The sequence below is a fragment of the Setaria viridis genome, chromosome 4, assembly GCF_005286985.2.
Source record: "Setaria viridis chromosome 4, Setaria_viridis_v4.0, whole genome shotgun sequence".
Lineage (NCBI taxonomy): Eukaryota > Viridiplantae > Streptophyta > Magnoliopsida > Poales > Poaceae > Setaria > Setaria viridis.
Window position 1 is genome coordinate 10,054,548 of NC_048266.2, and position 23,908 is coordinate 10,078,455.

Below are 23,908 nucleotides of genomic sequence, written 5' to 3' on the forward strand. Positions count from 1 at the left end.
TTGTTGATCCAAGGGCATTGCTTTTACCCTTTGAGCGTCTTTTTTTGATAAATGGCTGAGGTCGGGGATAGCACCACTGGAAGATGACTTTCCTTTCCTTTCATCCTTTTCATCAGCCTTTACTAAAGCCCGTTCATAGTTTGATAAGAGTGGTATCCTTTTCTTGGCTCCTTCTTCCATCCTGATAAAAAAGTTTAAATCTCTTCGATTTACTGGCGGTGGCTCCATCTCCCTTGCTTTTTTTTCTTCGGCTTGTTTCTTGAACCACTCACTGGCCTCTCGTTGGATTTCTGCCCACTGTTCCGCATGAGACATTGCCTCCCATCGTTCCTTACGAGTCACTTCAGGCTCCTTTGTTTTCTTCTTTCTCTGTCTTTGCTTGGGAGGCGGTGCTCATGACTTCTTTAGTGGTGGTGCAGGTTCCTTCATGGGGGCCGCTCTTGGTGCCGGCGATGGTGATCAGGGAGGGGTGTTGTTATTGTCGTCGTCGCTCCCACCACCAGGATGTGGTGGAGATGGAGACCTTGATATAGATGGAAGGGACGGTCCTGGAGCAGGTTGTGCAGGAGATGACGGTCTCGAGCTATGAGGAGAAGGTCGCTGCTGGGGATCTACGGGGAGCGGTCTTGAGCTCTGAGGAGATGGCTCTGTGCCGGGAATAATGATGTAGCGTTTTCGCCATAGAATGATCCCATGAAGCGCAACTGCCAGTGTCTTTTCCCCGTCACCTCCCGGGAGGTCGAGCTCTAGACCTTCATATTGGCTATCAACTATTTGCTCTACGCGGACGCTGGCGTAGCCAGGTGGAATCTCCATGCCATGAATGCTCTGCCCCGCCAGGGTTGCTAACGCACTCTCGTACGCTACCTGTACATATAGCAGAAGTAAACAAGTTATTAATCTCCAATCACGAGGCGTGGATCAATTAACAAGATTGCATAAATATTATGTATAAGTATACCTTAATAGTGAGGTTGCCGACCGGTGCATGTAGCTCACATGTGGTGCGTTGCGTGATGGCATCCACGGGGAACCGTTGCTCCTCCACGGGTAACCTGGGCGTCTGCGCATCGGGGACCCCTGTAGAAGCACAACTGCTCAAGAGGTGTTGAGAAGGGCTGGCGTTGTTAGGACTCGGCAATGCTCCAGATTGGGCCAACTTCGCAACTGCGTGGGCCACTCGACGATTGATTTCCTCAATCATTCTTTGTTCTTGTGCCTGCACTTTGGATTCTAGCATGTGCCGCCAGCTCTCCTCGATCTGTTCCTTTCTTCGCTTCCGGCTTCTATACGATGCGCTGTCGCCTCGGAAAGCAAACTTCCACGGAATGACCCTGAACCCTCGGCAACGTCCTGGGTTCTCGGGATTACCGAGGGCCAATGTGAGCTCATCATTTTCTCGGTCCACCATCAACCTCCCAGCCTTAGAATCTTCAATGTTCTTCACAAGATGTTCGGCCTTCTCACGTATTGTGTCATTGAAAATCAACGTCCCATCCTCTTGGCTCAGGGAGCCTCCATGAGCGTAATACTAATTTTTTGATCGTTCGGTCCATTCAATAGTTGCAGGTACGATTCCCCGTTCGATCAGATCTTGTTCCATCTTCCTCCATTTGGGAATTGCTGAGCCATAACCACCTCGCCCCAGATGATGATGGTACCCCTTCTGACTAGCATTTGTAGTCTTGGTCATGATCTTTTTCACACCGTCTTCACTCCTATTATATTCAACAAATGCCTCCCAGTGGTCCCTCAACTTTGGCCACACGTTGAAGTCTGGAGTTCGGGCCTTCTTAATGTAGTGGGCATCCAGCATCTTCTTGAATGTCTGGAATCGTGTAGCCATCTTCTTAAGCGTCCACGCTTTCACATCCTATTCAATATATCCTTCAGGGAATGTGAAATGTCTCTTGACGTCTTCCCACAGCATATTCTTTTCTATCTCCGGGAGGGCATACGGATTAGTGCTTCTGCCCTTCCATTCTCTGATGCTGATAGGCACGTTGTCCCGGACGATTGCCCTGATCTGACTCACGTACTTCTTTGCTACTTTCTCAGGAGCAACCGGCCTGCCCTCTTCTGTCACTTCTGTGATGACAAGCCTCCCTTCCATCACCTTTGTACGACCTTGGGTCTTCTGCCCTTGCGTTGATCCAGAGGGCTAACAGTTCAAGATTCGTTAATTAGTACGTAGTAGTAACGGTGGCGTGAAACAATACAAGATTCATTATATATACCTCGTCGGAACCTTCCGCTACAACAAGGTGTTGTTGGGGCTCTTGCTCTTCATTCCCATCAGCGGACATGTTGAGGAACATGTCCGCCTGGGTGCCCTCTTCATCGGTGTACGATACTGGAAGGTTGTCACCACTACCATCACCAGCGATTATCTGCTCCATGAGATATCTTGCGGTCTCGTCGTCTGCCATTTCAACTATTGATTGAAACATACATGGAATCATACATGACAGTCATAGAAATCGCCTTAGTTATATGTACATAAGGGTATATACATGAAATCATAAAATAACATGAATCCCACAAAGTTCGGAATATTTATACAAATTTCTACAAATTAGTAGTACTTTGTATGAATTTCTAGCAATAACATGAATTTGTACGAATTTCTAGCAATAACATGAATTTGTACGAATTTCTAGCAATAACATGAACTTGTACCAATTTCTAGCAATAACATGAATTTTATACGAATTTCTAGCAATAACATGAATTTGTACGAATTTCGCGTGGTCGACGGTGCCTAGGTTGGGACGGCGGCAGCCGGGGCGGCGGGACGGCGAAGGCGGGGACGGAGCGAGGTGGCCGCAGCAACGATTAATTTCTACCAAATTTCTACTAATTTTTCCATATTTATTGGAATTTCTAGCAATAACATGAATTTGTACGAATTTCTGGCAATAACATGAATTTGTACGAATTTCTAGCAATAACATGAATTTTGTGTGAATTTCTAGCAATAACATGAATTTGTACGAATTTCGCGCGGTCGACGGTGCCTAGGTTGGGACGGCGGCGGGACGGCGGAGGCAGGGACGAAACCACGGACGGTGCCTAGGTTGGGACGGCGGCGGTCAGGGCGGCGGGACGGCGGAGGCGGGGACGGAACCACGACGAAACACGATTAATTTCTAACCTGGCGAAGCGACGAACCTAATTACTACTAATTTCCACTAATTTGATTTTCTAACACATATACAAATATCTATTGATTTTCTAACTAAGGACTACTCATTTCTATTTATTTTCTAACTTAAAAAAAAAGGCTTGCGTCAGCAAGAGCGGTACTCCCGGCGCTAGTGCCGGCGGACCTCGCGCGGTCGATGGTGGCCGGGGCGGCGGGACGGCGGCGGCCGGGGCAGCAGGACGGCGGAGGCGAAGGACGGAGCGAAGGCGGGACGGCGCCGGCGGAGGCAGGACAGCGACGAGGGGCGATGAGGCGGCGTCGAGGGGCGACGAGGACAGAGGTGGCGACGAGGCCCCGCGATGGAGGTGGCCGGCGGCGACGAGGTAGGGGCCGGGGCGCGACGGAGGAGGATCGAGGCGGGCCGGGGCGATGGAGGAGGAGGCTGTCTGGGCGCGGTCGGGCGGCGGGACGACGACGGCCAGGGCAATGGGGGACGACGACGACGGCGGCCGGCGAGGGAGGCGGACGGGCAGCGATGGAGTAGAGCGGGCGTGGGATCTGTGTGAAATTTTGGCTAAGTGTAACTGGCGTGGGGGGTAGAAGGGGCTACAGTGCCTTTTAACCCCGCCTTTTATCCCGGTTCGTAATGGCACCCGGGACTAAAGGGTCTTTTGTCTCGGGTCCCATCACCAATCGGGATAAAAGGCCCCCCCTTTTATCCCGGTTGGTGACGGGACCCGGGACAAAAGGGTGCGTCCGCCAGGTGGGGCTGGGAGCCTACCCTTTTATCCCGGGTGCCACCACCAACCGGGATAAAAGGTGGGGGGCCCTTTTATCCCGGTTGCCAACTGCAACCAGGATAAAAGGGTACGTCCCGGCGGGAGTCGAAAACTACCCTTTTATCCCGGTTGCAGTTTGCAACCGGGATAAAAGGGGGGGCCTTTTGTCCCGGTTGCTATTGGCTCCCGGGACAAAAGGTCATTTTCCCAGTTTCTTTTCCCGCCGGTTTTTTGGAAATGGATTTTATTTATGTTTTCACTCAATTTCAGGATGAAAAATAAAAACCTTCACATATTTTGTACATGCAAAAATATATTTAATTAGTGAGTAAATTGACAATAAGTTTGATTTAGTCATTAATTTATACCAGTTCATTTAGCCTCTAAAATATTTTTTTTACTGCATCGCTGTGATCAAGAAATTATTCAATTAAATAATTTCAATGCGCAAAAAAATCCATGTATGTATGTGGTTAACATTGTTCATGTTTATCTAATAAATCTTCACCTAACAAATTTAAGAACACATGAAATCATACATAGGGTAAATTAAAAATTGTATCAAGTACTACACAAAGGTCATGTAAATTTAGCGCATTACAATACAACGTTGTAAAATTTCTTCTTCACGAAAGTTCCTTAATCATGATCGCGGCGTAAGTACGGAGCCTCTTCTTTGGATAGCAGGATGCTTGGATCAACTTCAACGGCGAATGGAGGTATGCCATCAAACTGATCATAATCATCTAATTGGTCTGTTTTATCCTCGACTCCCACGATTTTTCTTTTACCTGGAAGAACTATGTGGCACTTTGGCTCCCATGTCTCTTCTGGATTTCTCTTGGGTTTGCTACACATGTCCTTCACATAGAACACCTGATGCACATCATTGGCAAGTACGAATGGGTCATCACTGTATCCAGTCTTGCTCAGATCTACTATTGTCATTCCGTACTGATCTTTGGTTACGGCAGTTAGCTTCACCCAATTGCAGAGAAATAGAGGGATGTACAGCGGTCTGTATTCGAGTTCCCATATCTCCTGTATGAAACCATAATACGACTCCTTGCTATTATTTCTGTCCATGGCATCTATGCGGACACCACTATTCTGGTTCGTGCTTTTATGGTCCTGGGCTCTCGTGTAAAATGTATAACAATTTATCTCATAGCCTTGGAATTTGACGATTGTGCTAGCAGGTTCTCTGGCTAACCAGGCAAGCTGTGGGTGAATCTCAAAGTTACCCATAATTTGTTGGTGCAACCAGGAGGGAAAAGTTTCTATGTGATGATGGGTAAGCCAAGCATTGGATTTGTTCGGGTTTTTGGAAACTACCATCTGCCTGTGCTGCTCGATATACGGAGACACAAAGGATGACTGTTGTAGAACAGTATAGTGTGCCTTGTCGAACAAATCAGTATCATTGCTGAAACTTGATTTCCTTCCAAGGGTGCCCATTCCTCGGAGCCTCCCCTCGTGGCGTGAAGTTGGAACCCCAATTGAGTCAATTGAATCAATAAAATCAACACAAAACTCGATCACCTCCTCTATTCCATATCCCTTGGCGATGCTTCATTCTGGACGGGCACGATTAAGAACATAGTTTTTTAGGACTGCCATGAACCTCTCGAAAGGCCACATATTGTGTAGATATACAGGTCCGAGAATACCAATCTCTTTTACTAGGTGAACCAGTAAGTGCGTCATAATATTGAAGAAGGATGGTGAAAATAACAACTCAAAACTGACAAGAAATTGCACCACATCGTTCTGTAGCTTTGATAGCTTGGATGGATCGATTGCCTTCTATGAAATCGCATTGAGAAACGCGCATAGCTTTACGAGCAGCAACCGGACATTTTCTGGTAGAACACCCCTCAGTGCAACCGAAAGCAACTGGGTCATCAACATGTGGCAGTCATGGGCCTTGAGATTTGTAAACTTCTTTTGTTTCATATTTATTATTCCCTTTATATTCGAGGAGTACCCAGACGGGACCTTCATACTATTCAAGCATTCAAACATGCTATCCTTCTCTTCCTTGCTGAGAGTGTAACTTGCAGGAGGTAAGTAGTGTTGTCCATTATCTCTCTTTTCCGGATGTAGGTCATCTCGTTGCCCCATGGCTTTCAGGTCCTGTCGTGCTTCCAATGTATCTTTCGAGGTCCTATAAACACCCATGAAGCCTAGCACGTTCACGCAAAGATTCTTCGTTAGGTGCATCACGTCTATTGCGTTGCGAACCTCTAGGATTTCCCAATAAGGTAGCTCCCAAAATATTGACTTTTTCTTCCACATGGGTGCATGTCCGTTAATGTCGTTCGGAACAGGTTGGCTACCATGACCCTTTCCAAAGACTACATTTACATCCTTCATCATCTCGAAGACACGCTTTCCATTACGGTGTGCAGGTTTTTTACAATGGTCTGGCGCCCCTTTGAAATGCATCCCGCTCTTTCTCAGCTGGTGGTGAGCAGGGAGAAATCGATGATGACCCATATAGACAACCTTCTTACAATGCTTCAAATACATGCTATCTGTGTCGTCTAAACAGTGGGTGCATGCCCAATATCCCTTATTTGTCTGTCCCGAAAGGTTACTCAGTGCAGGCCAATCATTGATGGTTATGAACAACAATGCTCATAGATTAAGGATCTCTTGTCTATCCTTATCCCACACACGTACACCTTCTTCCTTTCAGAGCTGTAAAAGGTCATCAACCAACGGTCTTAGGTATACATCAATGTCATTGCTGGGTTGTTTTGAGCCTTGGATAAGCGCCGGCATCATAATGAACTTCCACTTCATGCACAGCCAAGGAGGAAGGTTGAACATACATAGGGTCACAGGCCAAGTACTATGGCCACTACTCAACTCACCGAATGGATTGAATCCATCAGTACTTAAACCAAACCTTTTGTTCCTTGCTTCACTTTCAAAGTCTGGGAATGCTCTATCAATTGATCTCCATTGTGCCCCATCTGCGGGGTGTCTTAGCATCTCATCTTCCTTATGGTCTTCTTTGTGCCATCGCATCAACTTAGCATTCGCCTTATTCCTGAACAAGCGCATCAAGCGTGGTATTATAGGGAAATACCACATCACCTTCGCGAGAACTCTCTTCTTGGGAGACTGCCCCTCGACATCACCAGGATCATCTCGCCTGATCTTATACCGCAGGGCTTCGCAGACGGGACAAGCATCCAATTTCTCGTATCCATCACCACGATAGAGGATACAGTCATTAGGGCATGCGTGTATCTTCTGAACATCCAATCCGAGAGGGCAAATAATCTGTTTCACTTCATATGTTGTGGACGGTAATTCATTATTCTCGGGGAGAATCTTCTTGACAATGTTCAACATCCCTTGAAATGCCTTATCGGACACACCATTTTTTGCCTTCCATTGCACAAATTCTAGTGTCGTACCTAGTTTTTTATGGCCCTGCTGGCAACCTGGGTACAATAATTTTTGGTGATCATCTATCATGCGCTGCAACTTTGCTGCTTCCTTCTCAGTTTTGCAATCTCTGTATGCATCTCGTATCACCTGACCAAGGTCATGAGTAGGGCCATTTTCTGCAAACTCATTTTCATCAGCCTCGCCCATTGTAGTACCTGCAAAAGTTTGGCCTGCAACCCAGTCCGGAATGGTGTCATCTTCCTCCTCCTCCTCGCCATCTTCCATTATGACCCCTCGTTCACCGTGCTTGTTGCAAACCAAATAGTTAGGCTTGAAACCGTATTTAAACAAGTGGCTGTGAATAGTCCCCCAGGAATCCTTTGAATACTCCTTCTTGTTATTGCATTGGAAGCATGGACAACATACGAACCCATTCTTTGGCTTGTTCATTTTGGCCACTTTGAGAAAATAATGCAAGCCAGCAATAAACATCTTGGTCCGCCTGTCTGCATTATACATCCATTGCCGGTCCATCTGCATCGTATTACGCATGAAAATGGATTACACTTGACAATGGATTACGCATGAAAATTGATTAAAGATCCAAACAACATGGTACAATACAACAACATGAAGATCCAAATACACACATTTAAATTAAAGATCCAAACAACATGATACAATACAACAAGTCATCCACTGGTTATTATCTAGGAGGACTTTAAGCATCCTTGGACGGTGAAGACGAAGATTCCGCTGACCCAGCCTCATCCTTAGGTTTATTTGTGCCGCCTGAAACGGTAGTACTAAGTGGACGTGAAACACCCTGGACTGAGGGTGGAGCATAACGACCACCAAAAGGAGGTTCCTGACCCGCGGCAACAGCTTCTTCATGACGTTGCTGCAAATAGCGAAGCATTGCTTTTTCCAGCGCGCTCTTTTTCTTCGGCTTATACTGAGGGCCAACTATGATTTTCCCCATACCGAAAGAGGAACCACGATCGCCCCCACCATCGCCACTTCCTCCAGTAGCAGAAGCCATCTATGTACAAAAATTATTACCTTAACACTGCATAAGTTGTTGAACTTGAAGACCATGATCATCTCGCGAGCATGTCCTCATCTGGGCGGCACCGCACTTCGTCGTGAAAGAGGTTCGATTCTACGAAAAAGGGGACACGGTCAAGATGTCCGTATCCACTCTTTCTCGTAGAATCGAACCTCCTTCTTGACATACGTTGCTGCTCGGCGGAGAACATCCTCTGCGAGATGACCACGGTATGCAAGTTCAACAAGTATGGATTTGAAAAACCTTATTGAATTTGATAAATTCAACAAGTAGCAGAAGTCATCTATGTACAAAAATTCTTTCCTTACCACTGCAGAAGTTGTTGAACTTGAAGACCGTGATCATCTCGCGAGCATGCTCTCAACTGGGCGGCACCGCACTTCGTCATGAAAGAGGTTAGATACTATGGAAAAGGGGACATGGTCATGATGTCCGTATCCACTCTTTCTCATAGAATCGAACCTCCTTCTTGATATACGTTGCTGCTCGGCGGAGAACATCCTCGCAGAGATGAAGACGGTATGCAAGTTCAACAAGTATGGATTTGAAAAACCATATTGAATTTGATAAGATAAACCGTCTAGACAAGGTAGCATCATTCTTAAACCACTGCAAGAATGCATATTATATATGACACATCAATCTCCCTCACATTCTAGCTCAAAATACCTCTCCATTTTCTACTTCGTCACATTCTAGCAAATAATCTTTCCATCTCCAAAGCATAAATCAAAGCATAACACGAGGATGAAGTAGCAAACCTTCACAACACTTGTATTAGCTGAGTGAAATTCCCACGAAAATGAGGGAAAAAACTTCGGACAGCACCTCCCTTGCTTCAACACCACCGGAGAGTAGGTGAAGCTCAGCTCTCTGTCAATGTGCTGGACTGGCTCGGGCTGGAGGAGGAAGAAAGTCCTCTGTCTTGGTATATAATGGGGATGAGTTTTTATCCCGGTTAAAAACTCCAACCGAGACAGAAAGGAACACCTTTTGTCCCGGTTGAAAGTTTAGTCCCGGTTGGAGGTTCCAACCGGGACAAAAGGGACACCCTTTTATCCCGGTTGGAAGCTCCAACCGGGACTAAACTTTTTGTCCCAGTTGGAGCCTCCAACCGGGATAAAAGGGCGGGTGTAACGACCTTGGTTAAATCAGTCGAGTTAATCCTAATCCGAGTCCCTAATCCCTCTGTCTCGGCTCTTCCCGAGCAGGAGTGCTCCACTCCGGTTCCCGGTCCCGACCCCTGAAGAACCCAACCAGAACCACCGGTTTCCTCTAAGTCTCAACAGCATCGTCCCTTTTCAATCTTGGAGCTGTGGAACAACAGAGACTGACTGGTGGACCTGCAAATCTTTTCTCCGGATCTCCCAAGGCAGACGCACTCGAGCAGCATGCGCCCGCCATAGAGTTTCCTCGCCGCGTGGCTTAATCCCTCTGACACCCGCCCCTTTGCCCAGTCACCGGCCGCGACAGGACGGATTCCCGCGCCCTCCTGCCCAATCGCAGCGGAAGCCCCTATGCAACCCTTTCTACCTCATCTCGCTCGCGCCCTCGTCGACCGCGCCTTGGTGCTCCGTCGCCGCCGTGGCAGAAGTTTTGCCGCAGCTACGTCAGACCGCCTCGCGACTCGCGCTCATCATCTCGCCGGATCCCTGGCGGCAAGGCCCGATGCCTTCCGGCTTTTCTGCCGCCTCTCCACAGTCGCGCCGCCCACGAACTCCGGCAGCGTCAGCTCCCTTCTGTCGCCCCACCAGTGCCGTGCGCTGGCAATGCCACTGTATCGTGCTTGACTGCGACACCGTTCGCCTTGTCTTTTCGCCTGTTGCAACCTCACTTGCAGCGCCTTTCTCCCTGTCACACCAATCAAATCTGCCGCTCGACGACGCCCACCTCCGCCAAATCTCAGCCCCGGCAAAACCGCGCTTGCGCCGCCTTGTCTCCAGTGCCCAATGGCCGGAGACGCTATCTCCGAAGTCCTGTTCCGCCACCCATCACCGCTCAATCGCCGCCATGGCAGCGCACTCCATCCTTTTCTTCCGGTCTTCGTAATGCCCGAAATCTCTCTCTTCTGCGCCGCTATAAAAGGGAAGGCCAGAGTGCCACCGGAGTTCCTTCGCTATCGCAGTTTCGCCGCCCTTACTCTGAGCACACTTGAGCAATCCCGCTGAAACTCTTGAGAGTTCCCCTCTCCGCTCAAGTCTGCTTCTCCCCAATCCACCCAGACACCTGCCCCTCCGCGCTGTGCTAGAGCTTCCTTGTTGCTCACAAGAAGCTCCACCGCCGCCGGAGCACCGCCGGACATCGCCGCCGCCCAAGCCTTAGTGCTTAAGTCCTTCTGCCCAAGTCTGTTCCTTCCCGACCCCAAAGCTTCACCTATAAACTGGAGGTAAGCTACCGACCCCTTTTCGTGTTGCCCGACCCCTTTTTCCGTCTCGCCCGACCCTACCTATTTAGCCGACCCTTTTCCACCTCGCTCGAGGGCTCGACTGTATCCTTTTCCTTGACCCGAGGGTATATGTGTAAAAGTTCGGGATTTCTCTGCGTTAGGTCTGAGGACCCCGAACACAGTTATCCCTTAAAGTTTAAGGGTCAGATCACAAGTCTTCTCTCATCCGACCCCTTTTATCATGTTCTCCACCAACCAAAGTGAACTTCCCTACCTCTTCTGTAACCTTGCTACAAGTGTCCGAGCTTAAACTGCAAGTGCTATTGAAATAACCGTCTAAACACTAACTCCTGCATTGCATTCATGTAGAGTTACACCTCGCTGACGGCGTCTACGAGCTGCAGCCGGCGCCAGAAGACGGAGTTGTAGCTGAGCTGCCAGTTCCAAAAGCCGAAGCCGCCCCAGCTGAAGACCAGTTCTCCTCCCCTCCGCTTGAAGGCAAGCCCCGGAGCATGAACCCCAAATACCTAAACTTGCACATGCCTTCCTGCTTATGTTTGTGTATTTACGTATAGGAGTTGCGTGCAACCTTAGATGCATGCCGTAGTTATTGTGATCTGAACACTAGTTTTGTTGGGCCGAGTAGTTGCTATGCTTAAATAGGAATCGGTAAAAGCCGAGTGATTCCCTGTCACTCGCGAGTTATAGGAGTTGGTTGTTTTCCCTTTTGTTACAACTATAAGGACGATGGACGGGGCAGGGTTTTGGTTAACTCTTTTGGTGGTCGGCTGATCGCCCCGTCTATCTATGGAATCTGTTAAGGCCCGACAGTGGTGGAGTTCGTGATCAAGTGTTTGAAAGTACTAACCTCATACTCAGTATGGGATGGGGAAGCCTAGTACCTAATTGAACCTAGACATGAGCGGTCACCCCACTGTCCTTGGAACGAAGTTCCCCTGCGGCCGCATGTGGTGGCAAGTGTGGTCACAGAACGGCAGAGGTCGGGTCTGTGGAACCTTGCACCAAAGGAAGTGGGCCCGACACGGGTTAGGGAATTGATGGGGAAGGCCGACACAGGAAGCGACCCTCGGTGGTGCGCGGATGTCGTGAGGTTAGGTTCACCATGCATGGTTAAAGAACTCGAATCGATTCGTCTGTCTGTCACAGTTTGAGACTGCTTGATCATAATGTCACACTGAGTAATGAAAGAGTCTGATGATGACATGGTCTGGATGTTGAGCTTATATACATAAAGTTGGATCTATGTTTGCTTAGAGTAAGATGCAAATGTAGACTGGTTAATGAACTTAGAATTTGAGCTAAAACTTGAAAGCAAGGACCTAATGTAGTCGATTTTGGGCAAACAGAACCCCTCAGCCAAAGAGCCTTGCATGTCTAGAAGTGGTGGAGTAGTTTTTCCCACCGGTCGGTTAAGTCTTGTTGAGCTTAGAAGCTCAGTCTTGTTGTGGCTTCTCTTTTCAGGTGAAGTTGTAGCTTCCGAGCTTGCTGCTAGCACTTGGCCGCCCCAGCTCCCTCCGGGATGGACGGTCGAGTGGGATCCTTCCTCGGACGGCAAGGAATGGGATCATTGATGTCCTGGTTGGCCTCGCCAGAGACGTCCGACCCCGACGAGTAGCTTCCGCTTGTTGTCATCTTCTATTTTGTTTTCTTCAGAACTTGTTAAAATCTGATTTACAACCAAATGTGTAACAACTTGTTAATCTAATGGTGGACCTGTTGTATTCTCTGGAACCACTCACCTTCGTGTGGGTCATGCTAACTCGGTCCTGTTAAAGTGGTTAAATCGGATGAAATCCGACGGCACATCGAGTTAACTTGATTAAGGCATGAGTGTCGCGTGTCAAGCGGCTTAACCGTGCTTTAGTTAAGTTGATCCGAGGTGGTTCCGCCACAGCGGGACAAAAGGGTGCCGCCACCGACACCCCGCAACTAGCCGTTGCAACCGGGACTAAAGGGGAGCCTTTAGTCCCGGTTGCAATTACCAACCGAGACTAACTCTCCCCTCCATTTTTGCCTACCGTGGCGCACCCCCTTTTGTCCCGGGCCAACTTTAAACCGGGATAAAAGGGGGTGCATCGAAAGCCAATTCTCTACTAGTGATTGTTCACTACATTATTACACTCATCCGACAAAGACAAACGAAATAAACCTTCACAATCACAACCTTTTCCAATAAAAGTACCAAATTTGGACATTATATATTTATTGGACTCAAAGACTAACTTAAAACCATCTCTACAATGTAGAGAGTCGCTCACTAGATTCTTGTGAATGGTTGTCAAATGTTGCATGTTCTTCAACTACATGATTTTTCCCGAAGTAAACTTCAAGTCGACCGTACCAACACCAAGAACACGCGCATGTGAGCCGTTCCCCATCAGCAAGGAGCAAGTCTCTCCTACCTGATAAGAAGAAAATTAGGAAACATCAGCACATACATGAATATTAGCCCCCGTATCTACCCACCATTTAGGTGATTAACAAATTGAAAGAACTATAGGTAATAAATTACCATACCCCGATGTTCCTCCAGCCTCGCTAATAACCATATTGGTAGATTGCTTACCCTTGTGGTTCCGACACTTAGCAGCAAAGTGGTCCGGACTCTCGCACACATACCAAACTCCCATTTTCTTTTTCTTAAATGTGGTTGTTTGATTAGTCTTTGTCGGGTTCTGTGGTGGCTTGACTTCTTCTTCTTGTGGGAGAAATTGTTCTTTTGCACCAAGTTGGTACTAGATGATCCAACAATTCCTGTTCCATGTGTATCTTTTGCTCTCACCTTCTCTACGACATAAAGAGTTCCAATAAGACTAGCTACGCTGAACTCCTATGTCTTGTGCTTTAGAGAAGTAGAAAAGTCCTTCCAAGAAGGTGGCAGTTTTGAGATAATACCTCCTACCACAAACTTGTTAGGCAACACACATGGAACCTCTTTGCTATAGTTCTCAAGGTCTTTTGCCAGCGCATGTATGATCTCATGAGCCTATTCTACTACATAATGGTCTTCAACCATCCTATAGTCATAGAGCTGTTCCATGACATACAACTCACTACCAACATCACCAACCCCAAACTTAGCATCAAGAGTTTTGAAGGATCTAGGCCCCTAAGCATTGTGCTATAGTGAGTTTTGGTGATTGATGACAACCGGATGTGCGGGACTAGCTATTTCCATGAGTTGATGTGTTAGGTTGAGTTCCAGCATCAAGATAATGGTTGATAGCTCATTGGTTGAGAAGCAACAAGTTGAAGTCATGATTGATGATAACAAGACATTATGTGTTAATGGATACATGTTGAGAAAGTGGGAAGAAATATGAACATCATGAGTTGATGGAGATCAAAAGCATGGCATGATGATTTTGTGATCAACAAGTATATGATATTGAATGAAGTGAATGAGAAATTGAATACATTGAAGATGTGGGATACAAAGTGTTTTCATGTGGCAAGATGGTGAAGGGAAAGCAAGACTGGGCTGCGATGGGCCATGCAATGGTGAAGGGCATGCAAGAGGCTTGGCGCCGATGGACCAAGGTAGTGGTGAAGGGTGAGTAAAGGCTTGGGACCGATGGACCATAAGAGGCCATATGAAGCTATGAGTGATCCGCATCAATTATATGAAGAATGCAAAAAGATATGGAGTAAAATCAAAGGATATACTTCACATGGTGAAATATATCACGTGGCTTGAAGAACTGAAAATCAATGACCATCATGTGTTGATGAGAGTAACATGATGTGGTGAGGAGTTAGAAGATGGAAATCATGTGATTGACCGACATCAAGTGTATTGATAAGATGAAATGGACAGAGTCTATATGTTGATGAACATCAAGTGCCCTGAAGAAATGATGGTGATGGACATAGTATGCATATGAGCATCAAGCTAGATCCAAGTGGATTTGCGCAAGGCAAAGGTATGATATGTAGGGCATTTCATTTTGCTGGTCTCGGTGTTTAGTGGAGAAAAGAACGGATTGATATAATAGAATGCCGTAATATTAAGAGGGGTCTTGATGATGCTTTGAGTCATTACCAGGTGTTGAAAAGCTCAATCTTGCATATGCATACTAGCCTTTGTATGGAACTAGTCATTTGCATAACTTGCTTAGCAAATGGTTGATGGTAATGGCATGTGGTAGATCTTAGATTGTAATTCTGCTTTGATCCAATGTGTTTTGGATCCAACATTCAGTTGGGCTATGTACTCCTCTAAATGTGCTTTTCATAGAGTCCAAGATCACCTAATTTTGGACATCGGAGCTAAAAGTTATAGCCGTTTTACCAAACCTCGATTGTGCTAAAATGGACCCGCGGACGGTCCGCCATGGAGGGGCGGATGGTCCACCAGTATCAATTTTGAGGCTTGATAGAAACATTTTGGTTTTGTGTTCATGATATGGCAGACGGTCCACTGGTATAGCTTTCGGGGTTGAACAGAGCCTAGACATGTCTATGGATGGTCTGAGTGTTTTGGCTTGATGAACTACGGACAGTCTGCCCCTGTAAGGGCAGACGGTCCGCCAACTCTGCAATGGTTGACTCCGAGATGCATTTATTGACAATATAGCCATTGGGTTTGAACGACGGATTGTGCTATCCTATAAAGGCGAACAGTCCGCAGAAACAGAGCATTTCAGACTGTTTGAATGTAACGGCTAGTTTTGGAGGGGTGGTGTATATATATCCAGTTTTCTGCGAGTTTGGCAAGTGCTAGGCATCCATTTGAGCATTCTTGAGCTTGTGCAAATCCTCCCCATGAGTTTGTGCATATGTTGCACATAAGAGAGGGTGAGAGACAAGATTAAAGTGCATTTGCAAAAGAGATTGAGCTTTAGGCACTTGGTGGAGGGTCAAGTGTGTCTTAGCTTATTACTATTGGTGTTTGCCGACACCTTGACAGAGTGGTGGTGCTGTGATATGGTGATCTTCTCAAGAGAAGCTTGTGAGAAGGTCTGGTGTGCTTGTGAGAGGCATTGTGATCGCCTAACCGGAGTGTTGAAGAGCAACTCTAGTAGACTTGAGGTGTGGAGCGGTGTTTTGATCCAAGCCAACTCGAGATCAAGTGGAGCCTTGATATAGGAGTGGTTGGAACATTGAATTCACGTCAACGTGGATTAGGGGTGACTAGCAAGTCACTGTGACCACGGGAAAAAATTCGGTGTCTCCATTGTGCTTTGTCTACCTGAGCTTATTCACATTGTGCAATTACTTTCAAGCAACTTACCTTACTAGATGAACTTGAATTGCTTTCTTGTCATCCTAGGATTGCAAACTTTGATCTAGACACAGGGTGTTGTTGCACATAGTTGAGACTGAATTTAGGGGGTGTAGTCATATTTTAGCCGATCGTTTTAATTTTGCATCTTTATTGGTTATGTCTTGCTAAATTTTTTAGAACCGACTATTCAGCCTCTCTCAAGTCAGCCTCCTTGATTCTACAAGTGGTATCAGAGCTTGATCTCTCATTTTGGTGGACTTAATCATCCCGAGAGTATAAGGATGGCCACTAGTTGTATAGAGCACATCGGTGATACACCTATTTTTGATGGCATAAATTATGCTCTTTGGAAAATTCGCATGTCTAGCTATTTTGGTGCCATGAGTCCAAAAATATGGTGGATCATAGATGTGGGATTTTCTCATGCTTTGGATGATGATGTTCCAACAAAAGGGCAAGAGAAATGCCTGCATCTCGATGCTTAAGCAAATAATGCTTTATTTAGTGCTTTGAGTGTAGATGTGTTTCTACAAGGTATGCAATTTAAAGATCGCTCATGATATGTGGATTGAACTAAAAGAAAAATATGAAGGATCCAATATAACAAATGAGGATTGCATATATGATTTGGTAATTTTGGATGATTGCTCTACTTGAAGCTCATGTAATGTGGATCATTGTTCTATCTCAAGCTCACATGATGAAGTTGATAATTCATTCTCTTATACTCATGTTGATAAATTTTCATGTTTATATTCATCACCACATTGCCACATGGCCGAAGGTAACACAAAGGTAAAATTCGATGATAGTGATGATGATAATGATGATCATGAGTATACATATGATGAGCTTGTAGAAACTTTAGAACGAATGCATAAATATGTTGAGAAAAGTGAATCTAAAATGACAACTTTGAAGAAGCAAAATTCTTCTTTAATGGAATTATCTGAGGAGCTAAAGCGATCTCATGAGGAGCTTGAGAAATCTCATCAGAAGCTAAAGTTCTCTCATGATAATCTTAGTGAATCATGAGAAGCTTAAAAAAGCTTATGATTCTCTTGCTGTCAATGTATCAAAAAATTCCAAAGTGGACAAAGACATACCATCTAAGGTTGATGTGTCCACATCTTGTGATATAGGAGCAGTTGGAACATTGAATCCACCTCAACGTGGAGTAGGGGTGACCAGCAAGTCACCGAGACCACGGGAAAAAATTCGGTGTCTCCATTGTGGTTTGTCTACTTGAGCTTATTTACTTTGTGCAATTACTTTCAAGCAATTTACCTTACTAGATGAACTTGAATTGCTTGCTTGTCACCCTAGGATTGCAAACCTTGATCTAGACACAGGGTGTTGTTGCATATAGTTGAGACATTGAATTTAGGGGGTGTAGTCATATTTTAGCCGTTCATTTTAATTCCGCATCTTTATCGGTTAAGTCTTGCTAGATTTTTTAGAACCGACTATTCATCCCCCCTCTAGTCGGTCTCCTTGATCCTACAAGTTTCCACAGTTCTTTGCCAGTTGACAGCGAGAGACACGTGTCCACAAGGTTTTCAAGAAGAACATCTATGATGGCGCCTCGAAACAGGTTATCGACTGCCTCGAACGCCTCTTGTGAGACCTCTTCAGGCTTCCTCTATCCACGACATAAATAATATTCATCACTGTCAACTAGAACTAACTTTCTCGCGCCAACGCTTGTAGTTTGAACCATCGAACACACTTGGTTTGATTGATGCATCAAAACTAGCAGCCGAAAGCCTATCAACATTATAGGATTTTTGGATTGTTAGAAATTTTGGCATATTTTGGTACATTTTAATTTCATGACATATGTATCGCATATCAGCATACACACATTCCCTTATATGCATTTTGGAATTGTATAAACTGTCATGTACCCAAAAACAAGCATACACTCAAAGAAATAAAAAAATAATGCAAATATACATCTGACACGGCATAGGGACGACACTGAGGCGGCGGGCCGGGGTCTATTCCATTTTTGGCCTTGCTCCCGGTTTTACCCTAAGGAACAAGGATGCCCCTAAAGTGTAATAGTGTTAAAGTGGATTGTGACTTTGAATGGTATATCCAATGGAAGAAGACATGAACTAGAAAAGAGAAGCCTAGTGATCTGCATGACCAATAATGACATCAAAGAAGTGTCGACAGGGGAGGATACATGTGCTTGTGCACAGAGCCTGGACCTCACAGCTCAAAGTCACACGTCATCCAAGTAGCAGAGCAAGATGTGGTGCAAGGGCAACCTCTTGCATTAACAAGAAACAAAAGACGAAGCCATTAGTCTGCAAACCAAGCCACATAAGTGAAAAAAGGGTACGACCTTTCTTAGTGGTAGTTTCATTCTTATTATATGATGTGTCACAAAATATTTGAGAGGAGAGAGAAAAGATGGATTTCATCGGGATTCAAATGGGCATATATTGTTTTCAATATAGTGAAACTGCCCTTGAGAACTGCAGAGTTTTATTTCATCTAGTTTCAGCCAATCCGGTGCTAGCCTTTGAAACTGTGACATGAAATTGTGTATTAGGGGCATTGTTTCATTCATCAACAAATGGTAGCGTAATGGACTACTATATGAACTTAAAGCATCGCGCTTGCCCCTTAGCTCGTGATGACAGTGTTAATAGGTGCCAAGCAAGATAAAGCTCGTCAGATGGGTGGTGTTAGAACCCAAAATTTGATAAAATAAACTACAATGTCATTGCCACACAAAAAATTGAGCTAAGAGAAATGAACTATAATGGCAAGTCGGTGTAATTAATTAGATGATCCAAAGAACACCATTGTATATTCACTTATATCCCTACATAGCTGTAACAGAAAGAAGAACGATTGTAAAAAATGAAAAACAAAATGATGATAGTAAATATATGATGATATTTCGGTCCATGAACCTTTGGACTCTTGATCCTAACAACAAAATTGGATATCCCATCTATTTAGCTGTTACATGCTCAGTTGGAAGACTCTTGATGGTAGTAATTGGAAGATCATGGGAGGTGTGGGCAGCCACTGTTGGAGCTGTTGGTACCGCACGAGGGCCCCGCCCGCAGCTCCTGCAGGTACATTTGTCGGAGGAATTGCATGAAACCATCGCCGGGGACGGTCTCCCTAGCCGGCGCCCACGCATCGCCACCCAATGGCCGCGCCGCCTCTGGGACCAGGAGTATATATAGCATCATGATGACCAGGAGTGTAGTATCACCGGCACAGCAGAAATCCCACTCACCATCGCCTTATATATATGTTGCAAATTATCACCGATAACGACTTCACGATCTCAATCAACACAGTTCAAGTAGCTTCTTGCTAATTCGATCGACCTGATGAGCTGTTTAATTTCGTGTGTTCTGTTGGTCTATGGCACGGTGAGATGATCAGAGTTGCATGGACAGTCCATGCCTTTATAATGGGCATGGGATGGTCGGTAGGTTTCTTAATTAATCAAGCACTAACTTCACATGCTTGCTAACCAAATTGATGGTGTTGTCAATTTATTACGATTGAGTCGCTTTTCCTGTGGAATTGCCTAATAATAAAGTACCCGCTCCGATCCATCAGCAACATTTGCACATTTAGGCCAGCAATTAGTCAATATATATGCACGTACTTGATCGGACTGCTATAGCTCCTCTTTTTAAAAAATGTATTGCAAAGTTAATAGGCAATATTTGACTAGAGATCACAAGGTTAGCTTTTTGTTAAGAATGGTTTCATTTGGATTGAGTGCATGCCCTAGCTAGGCAGTAAGATGCATGAAAGTGCATGGACTGCCTGCGTTCACACAAACAAAAAAAAGAGAGAGTACTCCCTCCATTTCAAAATGTAGGGTGTATTTTAATTTGTTCGTTAAGAAAACCCTTTGATTGTCAATTACTCCATTAGTAAGTAGTTTTATTATAAAACTTTTATATATGATGCAAATTGATGTTATTAGATTTGTATTGAAAAGTATTTATTACTTATGAATTTGGTTCTGTATTACATATATAATATATTAGTTGAAGAACCATTGTTCAAAGTCTTAGAATTACGCATTACAAAATGAAAAGAAGGGAGCATGCTACAAGCTGTGACAACTGTAACTTTTGCCATTCCACATTCCGGTTCTTCCTGCTTCAGGTTATTTGGTCACGCAAACATAAAGAGCCAAGACCAAGTTAACGACTAATAGTCGTTGGTTACAAAACTAATCATAGCTAGGTAGTGGACGTCCAAATCGCAGAGCTAGCATATACAGATAAGTTAATAAGGTAGTAGTTAACAAAGAAGCTAGGGGACAAGAGAGAATGCATTATACTACAAATGTGATAGTACAAAATGGTCGACCATTAATTCGGCATGCAGCACCTACGGCAAACGCCTGTCGATGATTTTAGGTTTTCTTTGACTTTAGATTCAAACCAGCGCACGTACACAGCTTTGTGGTCAGATAACATGACATGTGAATCGCCTATATATCCTCATGGATCAATGCATTCGCTTTGTTGTTTTGGGATATGCATCCGGCCTTGTTTTTCTGGCATTGGTCTTCGTTTGGTAAACTGGCTTGTTTAAATTGGCGATCAAACACTCGAACATTCATATATGGCTTGCATATATCTGACCTTATGCAGTTGGACCTTTCTTTTGGACTCCACGACATACAAATGCTGACCCAATCTTTTTCAGTTAACCTGGAGGCATTAAGGCTGACTATGTTGAGTAGTACTCTTATCCTTCCAAAATTTTCCTTTGCAGTTATAGCTATTAGCTAAATGACTAGCTTAATTTTTTAGAGGAACTAGCCTGGATTAGATAATGTCCAAGGATTGCCTGCGGTGTGGTTGCTGGGGTAAATATGTAGTGCAAACCACCTGGCAAGTAGAAACTTGGAAACTCCCACCATGGAATATCAGATCGGATATGTACGGTGCAACCAGCTAGGTAGAGTCCCTCAGACCATTTTGCAGATAACCCCTGCGTTATACTGTATTGAACATTTGGTTTGAAAATAACCATCATTATCATCACTCATGTTCACGCCCTAATCTCATGGCCTACTGGAGAGATTAAAAAGTATTGGTATGTGCTTTACTAAACTCAAGCAAGTATGCAGTTCCAGAGTTGCATTTGCATAATCCTATAGACGGAAACACACGTGTCTAATCTTAAAATTGAAGGAAAAAAATACGAAAACATTAAACATAAACAGATCTTTTTTAAAAAAACTTACATGAGTGGTTCTTTGTCACAAAACTGAACAAAAGAATGAATATAAACCCAAACTGAAGACAACGAATCAAACCAACACACAACACAACCCAAAAGTAAGTTGAAAGAAGAACAAGATATAAAGAATATCAGCACCACTGCGGCCATGCATCCAATTAACATTACCCTCTCCTCTATGAAAGCAAAGGTCACGAAGCTAGGATGTCAAGCTCAAAAGCAGGTTGTTTTATGGGCTCTCCATTATTCTGAAAGCCAGGATCTTTCGTAGATCATGGCCTCCGTGGGCATCCACTATTTGAGCTGTTGGTGCCGCACGAGGGCCCCGCCCCCAGCTGCTCCAGGTATATTTGCTGGAGGAACTGCACAACACCTTCGTCGCCGGAGACGGCCTCGCCTGCCGGCGACCATACTTCGCTGCTCAACGGCTTTGCCGCACCTGACACGGCCAAGAGCGCCAAGATGAGCAGGAGTATAACTGGCATGGCAGCAATATTCACTCTCGCTATTGCCATGTGTGAGCTGCTAAACAACCCTATCGCGATCCCGTTCAGCACAGCTCGAGTAGGTTCTTTGATCGAACTGATCTTCTTGTAAACGACGATGAGAGTTGCATGGACCATGGACTATCCATGCATATATAGAGGACAGTGGTCGTGCGGTAAGTTTCTAGAAACCATGCATGTTGTTGCATGTTACGTGGGTCATGACGCACGAGATACAAATGTGAAATGTCGACGAGGCCTCCGATCGATCCACAGTATCTGAATGCACTTATGCACCTGCGAGGATGTTGCAAGGATTGAAAAGAATGTTCAAAGAGCACTAACTTCACATGTCACGTACTATACTGCTAAGTAAACTTATTAGTTTCTAAATGAATTATTTTCCAAGACCACACTTGCAGCAGTTTACAAGTGCATACTTCCTTGATTAGGATTTTGCTGAATGTGGTGAAAAGGAATAACATCATCGAATGTTTTACACCGCATTGTCAGATTTGAAAATTTCACGGTACTAGCTTTTCGGATAGAAATGCTGCTGCGCATTTGATCAAACTTATATATGCAATGCGGTAGAAGTGATGATTTGGTCATTGGTGTATTTCCCTGCGTGTGCGTTCAGCAGTTGCTTGATCAGGCTGACTAGTGCTTACGGACGCATGCATGAAGAGATATTGTAGAACACTGATGCGTAACTATATATGAGATTACAACCCTTCATTAAGTACCGTCGAGTTCCAGAACATCAATAACAACATAGATATATTATTATGTCACCTCTGACGCGTACTCAACTTACCAACAGAATATTTAGTTTCATTCAAATCTTAATCAACCAACGTGAGACAACGGAGTATTGGTGCACTAGACGATCGATGCGCCGAATTATGCAATTATAACAAATAGAAAACTAACACTCCCTTCGTTTTAAATTGAGATCATTTTAGTTTTTCTAGATACATTATTTTTACTATACACCTAGATATAGATTATGTCCGGATACATAGCAAAATATATATCTAGAAAAGTCAAAACAATTTACAATTTGGAAAGAAGGGAGTACCAACTAGCCTCCTGCTTTATGTATCTTTATCTATCCCCAAGCTCGCTTCTCCCTCTGACCCATGTGGTCTTTCACTTTCTAGCATATGGCCAATTCCAACAACTGCAATTCCATGTTGATGTTCTATTACAATCCTGCAACATTTAACATATTCTACATTACAAATGTTTGACAATGGAGGAAATTAAGGAAAAGGTGAACAAATACATGCTTCTCTCTCGCGCGCACACACACTTACACACTTAACACACTTATACTTTTAGACACGTACCTTTCTGTTCCCTTCACGCCGGATACAGTAATTACCTTTCCAAGATAACAGTTCAGTACGCCCACAAGACTGAAAGAGTATGGAGCACAAATTGCAATGAAAATGTCTTCATAATAATGCAAGCGAAGAACATCGAACACCACATTGATGTCTCTATGTAGAAGTGATTGACAATTCCATCTAGGAATTCACACACTGTCACAGCAGACTAGCTAAAACATACTGTTCCCACTGTCACAGTAAAGTAACTCTTAGGTGTATATAATTCTAATAAATACTCCCTATGTCTTAAATTATAAGTTACTTTAGTTTTGTCCTAAGTCAAAACTTATTATCTAACTTTGACAAATTTACTAAAAAATATTAAAATCTACAATATCAAATAAATGGACAATCAATATTAACATGACGTATCTAATGAAAGTAGCTTGATGTTGTAGATATTTGTATATCTTTCTATAACTTTGGTCAAAGTAAGAGAAGTTTGACTTAAAACAAAACTAGAATGATTTATAGTCTGGTGTGTAGGGAGTAGTTCAATAAGGTATCAGTTCCTCATGTTGGCACAAGTTTATTACATAGATACATGAACATTCCTTCATCCAATGATCCGTGGTACTTAAAAGTATTGTTGCATGCACTGCCAGTTGTTCATGATTGGTGCAAAACAAGGACAGCTAACTGTTCTCAGAATATGTTTATTATTCAGCCAACGAAAGGTGTTGGCCAAAAGAAAAAAAGAACATTTTATTCTCATGTCTATACGTACTCTTGCCCTCTGCATTTCAATTC

At 44.5% G+C, this 23,908-nt stretch overlaps 1 protein-coding gene across 3 annotated transcripts in view; it reads right to left on the bottom strand.

The window, feature by feature from the left end:
- Positions 1-22,685: 22,685 nt before the first annotated feature.
- The window catches only part of LOC117854124 (uncharacterized), a 41,348-nt gene continuing 40,125 nt past the window's right edge, over positions 22,686-23,908 (bottom strand). For 2 of the 3 annotated variants that reach the window (XM_034736416.2, XM_034736418.2), the window contains 2 exons: positions 23,117-23,185; positions 22,686-22,979 (listed from right to left, as the gene is read on the bottom strand). In XM_034736416.2, the coding sequence (XP_034592307.1) occupies positions 22,862-22,979; positions 23,117-23,185 (187 nt within the window). In that variant the 3' untranslated portion in view covers positions 22,686-22,861. The other variant, XM_072293113.1, reaches the window with a different exon arrangement.